At 51.1% G+C, this 13,798-nt stretch overlaps 1 protein-coding gene across 1 annotated transcript in view; it reads left to right on the plus strand.

Moving 5' to 3' along the window:
* TCERG1L (transcription elongation regulator 1 like) overlaps positions 1 to 13,798 on the plus strand; it is a 34,146-nt gene that overhangs the window by 13,587 nt on the left and 6,761 nt on the right. The window contains exon 4 of the mRNA XM_059661994.1: positions 9,887 to 10,072. Within this exon, the coding sequence (XP_059517977.1) occupies positions 9,887 to 10,072 (186 nt within the window). The remainder of the gene's footprint in view (positions 1 to 9,886; positions 10,073 to 13,798) is intronic.

Raw genomic sequence — 13,798 nt, forward strand, 5'->3', positions numbered from 1 at the left:
CGGTGGTCACGCGATCGTGGGGCTCTTGGTGCTCTTCTCCACTGCATTATTGCTGGAAGTTTCCATAGTAGCGAAGAGAAAAAAAATAACGCCATGAAGCACACTTCAAAAAAAATGACAGAGTGACAGTGGGGCTCTCACCTGCCTGCCACAGTGCAGTGGAAGTGAAAATTAAAGATGAACCCTAAAGAGACACCCGGCAGCCTTGAAGTTACAAGACTACCGGAAATAAAGGAATGAAACAAGTCAAGATGAGAAAACTAGACCTTTTATGTCAGAAGCAAACATGATTTGTGCCTGTTAGGAGTGATGAGTTGTGGGCAGTGGTACTACCGAGCGAATCCAAAGCTCGAAATGATGATGATGATGTGAACTATGGAAGTGTGGGCACCAGCGTAAATTCACTTTCAAATCAAGGCAATAGCAGGTTAGAGAAAACTAAGGAAAACCCGAGGAAGCAAAACATAAGAATAAAGGCAAACATTTATAGTTTTAAACACAAAAATAAATTCAATTGATGAAAAATGCTGTCCGCACTGATGGTTATAAAAACAGAAATACATTAACTGGAGACATCTTTTCTCAGTATTAGTCATTTTTAAATGATTAGGTTAGATATTTCCTGGGAGGTGGTCAACTTGGATCAAGATGGACACCTGCATAAATGCCCACAGGACTCCTGCCTCCTCTGACCAGACTTCTGCTCGGACACCTCCTTCTCCCCTGCCCCTTAGCCCGAGTCCCCTCTGAGCCTGACACTTCTCAAGCTTCCCCAGTAAAGTCTCCCAAACTCCAAGGAGAACCCTCTAATAACAATAGTTTGTTCAGAACATAGAAAATGGTGACATGCTAATATAGATTATAGAAATTATTGACCCATTTTACTAATGTTTTTAGAAAATAGAAAACAAACAGAAACAAGTAAATTATATGGTCAGATTTCAGTTGTAAGGGGAGCTGTAACAATCCTAAAATTATTATTGAGAATGTAACAGTCTGGTAACAATAACACCTGCCAGGACTCAGTGGAGCGTTGCAGAAATTGTATAAAAATAAGAAAAGCATGGCAATGACATCATATATGTGGGTTTAATAAGAAAAAATATGTTCTTTCATTAGGCTACTAGAGGCCCAGTGCATGAAATTCATGCACTGTGTGTGTGTGTGTGGGGGGGGGGGGCGTCCCTCAACCCAGCCTGTGCCCTCTCACAGTCCAGGAGCCCTTGCAGGTTGTCTGACTGACGGCTTAGGCCTGCTCCTGTTAGTCAGACACCCTCCGTCAGTTGGACATCCTTAGCGCTGTCACGGAGGCGGGCGAGGCTCCCACCACCACCGCTTTGCTCGCCAGACGTGAGCCTGGCTTCTGACTGAGCGGCGCTCCCCCCGTGGGAGCACATTGACCACCAGGGGGCAGCTCCTGCATTGAATGTCTGCTTCCTGGTGGTCAGTGCGCATCACAGCAACCCTCGTTCTGCCTGCCGTTCAGTCAGTTTGCATATTAGCCTTTTATTATATAGGATAGGAAGATATATGACTTGATAAAATGCAATAGCCATTTAGGAAAATCAGAAAACTAAAGACCAAAGTGTAATCCCTCAACATGATACATAAAATGTATCCAAAATCTGCTACATTACATGGCCAACACCATTGGTGTTTCCATGATAATCACTCACTATTTACCTTTTACTTTGATCATTTTTGGCCCATGCAATAGGAAATGAAAGACAAGTAGGAAATGCCACTTGAAGTTTATAACTTTTATATTTTGAAAACTCATGACATTCAACTTTATAACTCTCAGAACTTACAGAACAGTTTGGCAAAATGGATGATAAAATACAAATGTACAAAAGACAGCAGATTTTCTGCGTGATAACAGTTACTTAGATGTTGCAAGGGGGAGGATGCCGTCTTCATATGGGACAGACAATCATAAAGTACCTGGGCACAACTGTCAGGGCATGTAGATAAATGGCTCATAACCTTCACTTATGTATGAACCTTAAACAAAGAAACTAAGAATTTGTGGAATTATTTTCAACTAGAGAGACTCACTATGGACTTGGGTAGGAAAAATGGAACATTGTGAGATATCAATGATTTTCAAATTAAGTTATGGATGTAGTACAATGCTAATTATATTACTTTTTGAAAAAATTTAAAAATCTTGATCGTGGAATATACACCTGAGATGAACAAATACATGGTGCCCCCCAAAAATGTATACACACACTCTGAATAATTAGAAAGGAAATATTTATTAAAACACATTTAATTTTCAAAATTGAGCTGTCAGGTGTTAAAGTGTATACATTTTTTTGGGACACCCTGTATAAATATTTTTAAAAATCTGTAAGAGGGATTTAACTTATTCTAAAGTTACATCAGTTTTTAAAATGTGGTACTGATGTACTAATCTACATATAGATTAACGTAATAAGTTTTAAAAGAATTGTTATGGAGGACAATGTTCTAATACCATAATAAAAAAATAGACACAAAGGGATGACTCACAGCATTATTATAAATTATTATTTATAATTATGATTATTATGCAAGATGTGGTTTACTCACAGGTAATTCAGGAAATGCAAATTTAAACCAGCAAATATAACATTCTCCTATTAAATTGGCACAGGTTTTCAAAAACCTTGGCTCTCCTCAGTGTGTGCAGTAGAGAACAGTGTTCATTCTTCCACAACTATTAGAAGTGGTTTGTTTTGAGTCATGCGATTGTGCCGGGAGCCGGTCCATCCTTGCTGTTTCAAGGGACCTGGCATATATGGCATACGGTTCTTAATATGTTCGCTCACCTTCTTGGCGCTGTGTTTTAACCAAGGTCACCTCTCCGAGAAAGGTTGAATCCCCAGGTAGGGATTTTCCCCTGAAGTTAGGGAGGGAATAAAACCCCTCAACTAAGTGCCAGGCGGGCAATTAATCACTTTAACTATGAACAATCATGCTTAAGCTACATAATCTTTACTCCCTGGAATGGAGATAAGAAACACCCTAACCTTTGTAATAGAGATTGATAGGATTGGAATCAACTGGTATAAATACAGATGCAACAAGACAGCAAGAGTCAGAATTCAGAAGACAGAACCTACGCGGAACCTGGAGATGGAGGAGCTTCGCTGGAGAGAACATGGCAAGGGATCCTGGACTGAACCTGACTACAGAAATTGGCAAGAGAACCTGACTAGAGCCTGGTGACTGAACCTGGCTGGAGAACCTGGACTGAACCTGGCTGGAGAACCTAGCGAGGGAACATGACTACAGAACCTCGCTGGAGATCCTAAGCAGAACCTCTCTGGAGATTCAGACCAGAACTTGGCTGGAGATCCTGGCTGGAGATCCTGGCTAGGCTGCTGATCAACTGAACGCTGTCTCCAAGTCTTTCCTTCTTCGCCGAATCCGTCTACACCTTTGGGGACCCCTGGACCTGCTGGGGTTGGACACCGGCACGATTGGACTTTCAGATCCTTTAAGATGTTAACATCATTTCACTCCATGAATCTATGTATATGGCCGGTTACAGAAAGAGCACGTGACAATTTATAATCCCAAGAGGAAAATTAAATCTTCAATGTCCTTGACTAGGTAATTGCCAAGCGAATTGTGAAACATCACGATTTAAAATACCTCCAACTTTTAATAAAATCGCATTTGGAAGATAATTTAGACAAAAGCAAATGCTTTTATTTTATTTTAGTAAATGTTTAAAAGCAGGGGACAAACCGTTTGAACCGGATGATCCGAATTCTTGGAGCACCAGACACACGCTCACACTCAGGCATGCGCACACTGACAGCACACAGAGGAGACACATCAAGATGTTAACTGTGGCTATTTCTGGTTGCTGTTTGCCGGGGTGAGGGGTACTTTTATTTCCATCTCTATAATATCTTTTATTTCCTTTGCTGTTGTTTTGTTGTTGTTAATCCTCACACAGAGGATATTTTCCCATTGACTTTTAGACAGAGTGGAAGGCAGGGGGAGAGACACACAGAGAGAGAAACATCAATGTGAGAGAGACACATGGATCGGCTGCCTCCTGGTGCACCCCAGCCAGGTCCAGGGATCAAGCCTGCAACCGAGGTACGTGCCCTTGACCAGAATGGAACCTGGGACCCTTCAGTCTGAGGGCCGACACTCTATCCACTGAGCCAAACCGGCAAGGGCTTTTTTTCCATATTTAACGTGCAGGTATTACTTTTATAGTCAGACAAAAGCCATAGGATACATGGAAGTGCTTCTCTCTTCCTCATGCCATTGAAAATGAGGGTGTTACCTGCTGCTGGGGCTCGTCCGCCCGAGACACCCACCGAGGAGATAATGGAGCCGGCCCACCTGTCCCACAAGGGCCCCGCCTTGCGCGGGTGATGCGGGTGTATCTTTAACCACGCGTCAGGTCAAGGGCTGCGTCCTTGAAGGATCAGCGTCCGGAAGAGCCTGGGGAAGAGGTCTCTCACTGCATCCTTGCAAACATGCCCTGTGGATCCATGGGTTCCAGCACACGTGGCAGCACGCAGCTTCCCAGACAGCGAGCGTCCCCACAGAGCGCCCATCCCGAGTGCAGCGGTCTGTCCCCACCGAAGACTGTGTGTCCGGGTGCTGGTGATGTGGAGAGAGCCAGAAGTCAAGTGTCACCGAAGCCAGTCAGCCCTGGTCCGGAACCAGTCGGCTCCCCGGAACCCATCCTGTGACGTCGCCCTCAAACGGGGCGCCTGGTACCCAGAGATCTGGAGTCATAGGCTGCACAGAGAAGTCTTTGGGAACCCCCAACATTGCTTAGCGCGTTGGGGGAGACACGCTGCCTGTCTGGGATGGAAAAGCAGACATCTTAGCAGAAGATGCAGCTGTGTCTGAGTCTCAGAGCTGCCCGGAGACCCTCAGGGCCTTTCAGGCTGGTGGGGGTCAGCCTGGGCTCTGCCCTGTGGTCTGTGGATAGATATGTCGGCGCTTAATTCTGGTTCCAGAGAAAACTACGGGGGGATCCCAGAGGCACCGGAAATCGGGCCATCTGGGAGAAGCCAGAAAATGCCGCACATGGAAAGCGCTTGCTCAGCCCCCCCCAGCAAGTGGCTTAAAATTCTGCTTTGAGAGAAGGATTTTGATGCCAGTCTGCCTGGGTTCCAAACGGTCCTGCCACTCGCCAGCTGTGTGCTAGCTGTGGGCACTTGAGTGCAGCACATCAGTGGCATCTTCCGTGCTGGCGGTACCCACCTGCTCTCACGGATAATCCCCACAAGACGCCGCTCCGGACAGGAGGGAGGCGGCGACCCTCCCCAGAAGAACCGGGCGAGCAGCTCCCCGGTGATGCCTTATATTTTGTCTGTATCACACGTACCTCAAGGCGCCATTTGTATGAAAATTGGTTGTGTCTCCAGACCCAGTGGTAAATTATTCAGGCATCAACTAAAATTGAGAGACTGCCTAGATAATGAAAAACTTAAATGAGGGCTGTGTTTACCAACACAACTTATATCATTTTAAAAAATGAGGAATTTATGGCTGGTGATCTTTTTCCCCCCCTTGAATTTATGGGTGACATTCCACAACGTAATGAATCAATTCCATGCAAGGTGACAGTTCTAAGTCACAGATGTGATACCGATTCTTTATACTAGTGCCGAGATGGGGCCAGGAAATGACAAAGAAGATGTCGGAATTCCATAAAAGCGGACTTAGGAAATTAGGGCTATCGCCTCACTTTCATCTCATTGGAAGTTTCCAGATGTTGGAAAGCAGCAGTCTCTAGAGGAGATACGACGGGAACCACATGTAGAATTTAAAATGTTCTGGTACTCATATTTCAAAAGGTATAACAAGCCAGGCTGCCGTGGCTCAGTGGTTGAGCATTGACCTATAAACCAGGAGGTCACGGTTCGATTCCCAGTCAGGGCACATGCCCAGGTTGCAGGCTTGAATCCCAGTGTGGGGCGTGCAGGAGGCAGCCGATCAATGATTCTCTCTCATCATTGATGTTTCTCTCTCTCTCTCTCTCTCTCTCTCCCCCCCCTCTCTCTCCCTTCCTCTCTGAAATCAATAAAAAATATTTTTAAAAAAGACATAACAAAACAGGTGAAATTCATTTTAGTCATTTATTTAGTCCAATATCCAGACCATTATCACTTCACCATGTCATCAATATAAAATTATTAACGAGACATTTACCCTTTCTTTGGTTTTGCTCTTGAAACCCAGTGTGTGTTATACCCAGAGCACATCCCTGTGCCATGAACCACAGGTCAGGGCTCAGTAGCCACATGTGGCCAATCTCTCCCGGGTGAGACAGGGTAGCACGAGAAGCTAAGTTTATCTGTGGGGCTCTCAACAATCTCTCTGTGAGTGTATTGTAGAGAAACCGCTCAACCAGGAGTTTAAATAAGCCTTTCAAAGAAATGTACTCAGTGCCCATTCTGTGAGCACATTGAATTCAAATGTGACCTCTCTCTGGCCAAGGTCTTATAAGAGCCCGCCTGCCCCGCCCCCATCCCCGCCCCCTCCGTGTTGCTGAGGCCAGTGGAGGTTTCAGTAAGTGAGCGTGCCAGCCGCTGGCAGAGGCTCCGTGCATAGGGCCCAGGTGGGTGCCAAGGTGAGTCCTCCAGATGCCTGGGTGGCCAGGTGTCTCGGCGGGGGGTGGGCCTGCAGGGCCTGGGGTCAGACACAGCGTCCTGGTGCTGGCATGGTCCCAGGGCCTGCCTGGTGCTGGCATGGTCCCCGGGCCTGCCTGGTGCTGGCATGGTCCCCAGGCCTGCCTGAAGTTCCTTAACCCTCCCCAGATTGTTGTCTTTGGCAGCAAACAGGTACGCGTGGCTGTCAGGAGGTTTCTCGGGACAAAATGTGCCGACACAGCTCTTTGCAAGTTTGGCCCTGGAGGAGGTAGACGGTGATGATAAACAAAAGGGCAGCGCAGGCCCAGCACGGAGCTCGCCTCCCCAGGCCGCTGCCGAGGGAAGCACAGGGTTAATCACTGTTTTGCTTAAAACATTGATTTTTTATAAGTAATCCTTATGGGATAGCATCTCTGGCGTATCTCTTAGCTGGCTTAGCAGTTTTCTTATTTTCTCTCTGGCTGGACCTCTCTTATCTCACTGTTATTTACCCAACTCAGGGATTCTCTGCCGTCCTCTGGGGAAAGCGAGTTATGCTAATTATTTATCCTTCGGCACAATTTATTGAGTGCCTGCTCCTCTTCCAAGAGTCAGCTCAAGAGGCTCTGGGGGGTGGGGGTGGGGACGGCTGGCATCCCAGGGTGCCCTTGCGCCTGGGTGGCTCCGTGGGCAGCTGGTACCTGCGGCGTTTATCTGTTTGCATCGGGCTCCCTGCGGCATCATCGTCTTTCCGGCCGAGCCTGTGCAGACGGGTGAGCAGAGGTGCTAGCGAGATGCCTGACTGTGGCGGGGGCGCAGGAAAACGCCAGGCCCCCCGTTTCATCTTGCACACCCAGCAGCGGAAGTTCTTCGGCTCCCTCCTCCCAGCGCACACTCTGCCCCCCACCAGGTGCCCGTGTCTGAGCCCAGGGCGCTCCTGTGCTGGCGGCGGGAGCAAGGCTCTGCTCCCCACAGGTACCTGTGCTGATGTCAGCACGCCTCGCCCCTGGCCGAGGCCTGGGGCCTCCTCCCAGCTCCCCGCCCCCCCCATTCAGAAAAGAATGTTGTCGCTATTGGTTATTGACTTTCTGTCTCCACTGATAATAGTCGATTTGGGGAACTCATTGGAGTGAGTTGGTAACCAAATGAATTCAAAACAAGCCCCAAACTATCTTTCCACGTGTTTGTTTTTAAACAGGCAGATCAGTTTGCTTCCTAACTTTCCTTTTCAGTTGACACATCATTTCTGACAGCAAAATCGTCGCCTGGTAATAGAAACGTCCCCACACTTCCATTTACAAAGCAGCTTTTGCCTTAGCATCCGTTCCTTCAGAACACAGGGAGTGTACCCTTCCCAGGTAAACCGCTGTGTGAACAGGAAGTGACGTCATGCCCGGGATCCCTGGGCAGCAGCCCGGAGTCATCGGGTTTGGTGGTTCCCGCTGGGCCACAGCAGCGGACCTGTCCCTGAGCCGGGCAGGCATGTGGGTGAATCCCCGGGAAAACACCTGCAGACGAAGAGCACCCCTGCGGGAGCCGGAGGGCAAGGCAGGTGGAAGCAGAAGCGTTTGAGAGGGGCTTTCACAACATCACGGCATCGGCTGACGCACGCGTGTCTCCATGCTGGCGCGGCTGTGCAGGTCACGGTTGCTGATAATGGACGGCACCTAGTGTGGTGGGCTGGTTAGGTGGACGCGGCCAGTTTGTGTGGCGGGTCCCTGGCCCGGGAGACGGGGCTCTGACTCATAGCTGGACCCGGGGAGGCCCTTGGATGAGAAGGGAAGTGTATTTTGAAACACCTCACGGTAAGGACTTCCCGACAACCCATCGAAAGCTGAAACCCACCTTCCGATTCTCCGTCCTCTCTCCCTGCCCCAGTTTCTCCGCGGTGCCATCGGCCTTCATATAAAGCAAACCGACAAGGAGAGCGTAGCCCGCGTGCGCTCCCCTCCGGGCAGGTGTGCTCCTGAAGGCGGGCTTCTGTGGGCTGCGTTCTGTCCCCAGGAGCTAAACGTGCGTGGCATCAAGCCAGCCCACGAGGCACCGTTGGCCGAAGGGCAGGCCGTGCGGGCAGAGGTGGTTTTGTGATCTGCTTTGCTCACTGAGCACATCGCAGCCGTCCCTGCTCACCGAGTGTCCTCCCCACACCGCGCTGGCTGCTGCCGTCTCACTGAGTGGACGCACATGCAGCGGTGTGCCTTTCGCTGATAATTTCTAGTTTCTTGCTAAAAACCTCTGTCTTAAGGCATCGGGCACGTGGATGAATTACAGGAAGGGAAATGCCAGGTTAAAAGTTGTGAACTGTATTAAGATTTTTTTTTTCCCATTGCACAATTAATTTTATTGTCCTTTGAGAATGATAGCTCAATTTATTGCGAACAGGTATTATGGAATTTTTATTTATTTATTTATTTATATTTTAGATCATACTTTCTTTTCTTTTTTTAAATTTTATTTTTATTGTCTAAAGTTTTACATATATCTCCTTTTTCCCTGCTTGAACCCCCCTGCCCCACCCCGCCAGCCCTTCCCACCCCAGGCAAGCCCCCACTGCCCCAATGTCTGTGTCCGCTGATTATGCTAATATGCATGCATACAAGTCCTTTCGTTGAAAACACATTTCCAGATTGCTTTCCAGAGCTGAGCAAACAAGACTTCCACCATCAATATAAGCTGGTGCCTACAAAGTGTTTTGCAGAAACCAGTTATTCCAGACACTGAGGGCCCCCTTTTTATTTTTTTTAAGCTTTACAGAGAAAGCAGAGAAGAAGTCGGCTTTCGCATTCTCCGGTGATGCCGAATAATCCCAGCTGGATCTGTATTTGCAGCCCGACCCCTCACAAGGAGCTGCCAGGCCGAGAGGGGTGGGGCCTCCCCACGGTGGTGGCCAGTTGGGTGGCGGCCACGTGCCCAGGGCCCTCTCTGCCCCCAGCACAGCTCCCCGCTCCACCCCCCACCCCCCATGCTGCTTGTGCTGGTCCCTGGGCCCCCTCAGCTCCTGCTCCCAGCGTCACCTCTGACTTTGCACGGCCCTGCATCCTGGCCCCTTCTCCGAGGAGCTGGCGACGGTCCGCGTGGCGGCTCGCGACCGTCGCAGAGCTGTGTGCTCTGTCACCTGGACATCTGAGAACGCATCACGTTAGCCCTGGGGCAGTGGCACAGCGTCCACTCCCAAGAAAGGGGGCTGGCCCACTCTTGTGTTCTGTGCTCGTGCGTTGCATCATGAAATGGCATCTGTCTCCCGTGGCCCTGGTGTCCCCTGCTGACCTCCCGTCCCTCTCCCGCAGGTGGTTGCCACAACAGCCTTAAGCCCGTGGGCAGCAGCCCCGCCATCGCCATCGCCGCCGCGGCCGCAGCCATGGTCTCCGTGGACGCTGAGGGACTTGGGGGCCCGTCCCCCTCCAGCGCGCAGCCCTGCCACTTCCTGACGCTGGCACCCATCAAGATACCCCTGCGGACTGTCCCCTTCCCTGGTAAGCGAGAGCACGGCCTTCAGAGCTGCGAGTCGGTTCCAGAATCCACGATAAGGAGCAGGAGGTGGGACCAGCCACCCGCAGGCGCCTGGCCTCCTGGGTCCGTGAGCTGTGGGGCAGCCAGACTGGCCCAGGGGTGGGGCGGGGCAGGCGGTATTCAGGTTTGTTCATCACCCATCTACACAAAGGGACTTGGGTCCCTTCAACAAGGCTTTGTTAAGTCAACCCGGGCATTTTCTGCCACAGGGCAAAGCTCCCGGTTTCTGTTTGAGAAGTGCCACGGCCCTTGCTAACTCGTTAGGGGAGGGGACACGTAGGGGACAGGGCACGGCACCAAGAAGTTTGAGATTTTCTTACCAGAACACGAAGGGAAGCAGAGGCAGCGTGCCAGAAGGCAGTCAAGCATCCCAGTCAACACAAAACGAAACGTACTCCGTGGGTCTCGTATGGACTCTCGGCGCCTGGGAGCCCAGCTGGCCTTGCAGCTGGGCCTGTTCCGAGCACAGGGTTGGGGTCTGCCCACCGCGGCAGGAGCTCTGTGAAGCCTGCTGGAGCCTGTGGGCGTGCCTGACGGCCAGGATGGCCACGAAGGTGTTGAGTCCGGGCGCCGTGGGGTGGGGGTGAGGGGTGTCTCTTCTGAAAAGTCCTCAGGTGGCTCAGGGGGCAGGCATCCTGGTGTCTTGCACAGTGACCGATGCCCGATGCCTGCGGGAGGTTCAGGAGGGAAGTGGGAGGCCCGGTCCCGATGGGTGGAGACTCCGTTGTCCACACGTGTTCACAGTGTACATGGGCGTCTGTGGACTGTGACCACGACGTCATGTGTCCAAGCCGTCCTGTGAACGCACGGTTAGGTCCCTTCCTTACACGTAGCAAAAGCCACGTCTCCTGGGCGAGTGCTCTTTGATTTTAGCTTTCTGTGTGATTCCATAAGACAAACGGAAATTCTGCAGCGTTCTAATATTTTTTTTAAAATATATTTTATTGATTTTTTACAGAGAGGAAGGGAGAGGGATAGAGAGTTAGAAACATCGATGAGAGAGAAACATCGACCAGCTGCCTCCTGCACACTCCCTACTGGGGATGTGCCCGCAACCCAGGTACATGCCCTTGACTGGAATCGAACCTGGGACCCTTCAATCCGCAGGCCGACGCTCTATCCACTGAGCCAGACCGGCTAGGGCCTGCAGAGTTCTAATATTAATTGTACCCTGGAGATAATGCTAGAATTCTTTTTAAAAATATATATTTTTATTGATTTCAGAGAGGAAGGGAGGAGGAGAGAGAGATAGAAACATCAATGATGAGAGACAATCACGGATCGGCTGCCTTCTGCACACCCCCTACTGGGGACCGAGCCCACAACCCAGGCCTGTGCCCTGACTGGGAATCGAATCATGACCACCTGGTTCATAGGTCGATGCTCACCCACTGAGCCACACCGGCTGGGCTAGAATTCTAGTACTAGTATCATGAGTTGCTTGGTTATCGGCAATAACAAATATCACTAGATTGTCACCTGTACGAGTTCTAGGTAGAAAGGGAGGTAGCGTGGCTGTCTCCAGTGTGGGGAGTGTTGCTTTGCTCACCTGGTATCTGGTAACTCCAACGTGGCCTTCTCAACACGGCCGCCGGCTTCCATCTTTCTCCGCCGGGTTGATAAGTTAGCTGGTCAGCGGTGTATTGTACTCTCCAGGACAAAATCTTACGTCTATTTCGGCATGTTACTGAGCATGCATTTGGGGTGTGACGGGGAAATGAGTAAACCACAGAGATAATCTCTTGAGTGGAACATAATTTACAGCCGTGTCAAGATTTTGGTTCAGATCCATCAATCCATTGGCGCTTATTAAGGACGACTGACTGTGTTTCAAGGAAGTTACTCTTAGAACCGAACACCATGGCACCAGGAGTAGCTTCATTCCTGGGTCTCTCACGGGATTTATAAAGTAGATGCTCATCAGGCATCTCTCCGCGCTGCATTTTGTAAGGCTCTGTAATCACATCTGCCATAATGTGCCTTCGGGAAGAAACCAGACAGGCCTCGGCTTTGTCTCCTAGATAACCGCCCAGACGCTGCCAAAGAGATGCGGGGGGGGGGGGGGGGGCAGAGGGGGGCTCAGGCGGCTTCTAGAATGGCCTTCACAGTATTGGCCTTGGTCTAGTTCCTGGAAACCTGGCTTTACTGAGGAGGCACCTGGGTGAAGCTGAAATGCAGGCTGGAGGCTGGGTCTGGATCCAGGACCCCAGCCAGGGGGTGGTCCCGGGGCTCTGGGGCCCATCCCCAGCATCAGGGGATGTCACGTGCCCCCAGTGTGGGGGTCTTCGGGTGATGCGACTTCCAAATAATGTTTTCCTGGCTCTCTCCTCCTGGCCTCAGCGGGAGGTGTGCCAGTGAGACTGGCCAGGGTCCCGGTGACCACCTTTACACAATGTCCCTTGAGAGCCAGGGCTTGAGGGCCACGGAGGGACCGAGGGGTGTCTGTCAGGGCTGCTTTGAGCCGTCAGCCGCCCCACAAACGAGGTTCTGTGAGACTGAAGAGCTGACTCTCCTGGTGAACATTCTCTGTGGGGTCCGGGCCGCCTGCTGGGCAATCCCTGCCGCCCTGAACGTAGGTGCCTGGAGGGGAGGAGGAAGCGAGGGCGGCGTTGCTAGCACAGCAGAGCTCATAGACCACCGCCGTGCAGCTCTCTGTGGGGTTTGCTCCGCATTCAAGCGGATCTTATCAAAGCAGGTGAACTTCAATGTCGCTGCGATGAGTAATCCTTTTGCACTTAGACGATCACTCCCATTTTATCCAATGGGCTGGGGTGTTCCCCCTGGGGCACATTTGGCAATGACTGGGGGCATTTGGGGGGGGTTGCTATTGGGATGTAATTCTAGTGGGTAGAGACCAGTGGTTCCGCCCCACGTTCTACAACCCCCAGGACAGCCCGCCCCCCTCTCCTCCCCCCCCCCCCGTGGTGAAGAGCTGTCTGGCCCCAAATGTTAGCGGTGCCTGTCCGGACACGGCGGTGTGTATTCTAGAATTCCACATCGACGGTGGGAACCCGTATTGGGGTGTGGACGGTCTGCCCTCATCGGGAGCGTCAGTGACCCAGTAAGTGAAGGGCTTGGAAGGAAGTAGGCGGGGAGCTGGGAAGGCCAGCCATGTTACGCTAACATTACACACCCGTAGCGTGACTTAGAGCCCAAAGAGGGCACATGTTGAAAGAACCCATGGCCTGTTCCAGTCTCCCATCAGCGGTGCTTCCTCTGCCCAAGTGGCCGGCACCTGCAGCCAAGTTCGTCCCTGCGGCTGCTCTTCTCAGGGACCGTGCTTTCCTGGCCTCCTGCTCACCTCAGCCTGTTCACACCTGTCCCCGCCCTGGGCTGTCAGTCATCTGCTGGCGGGCTGCCCCGGGCACCGGGGTCGCGCTCACACGTCGGCTCCACACGTGACTCCACGGCAGCTTCTCCGGCTCCCGTGACCACTCTCCACTTTGTGCATCAGCAGGTTGTGTAACTTATTCGACTTCACAGAATTTCCCTTTTATTTTTTATTCCTCGCCCGAGCATGTGTTTTTATTGGCGCTGAGAGAGGCAAAGAGAGAGAGAGAGAAACATCGATGTGAGAGAGACACATCGATCAGCCAGCTCCTGTACGCACCCAGACGGGGGGTAGAACCTGCGCCCTGGTGTGTGCCTTGACAGGGGACTGACCCCATGACCTTCCAGTACACGGGACA

The sequence above is a fragment of the Myotis daubentonii genome, chromosome 13, assembly GCF_963259705.1.
Source record: "Myotis daubentonii chromosome 13, mMyoDau2.1, whole genome shotgun sequence".
Taxonomy (NCBI): domain Eukaryota; kingdom Metazoa; phylum Chordata; class Mammalia; order Chiroptera; family Vespertilionidae; genus Myotis; species Myotis daubentonii.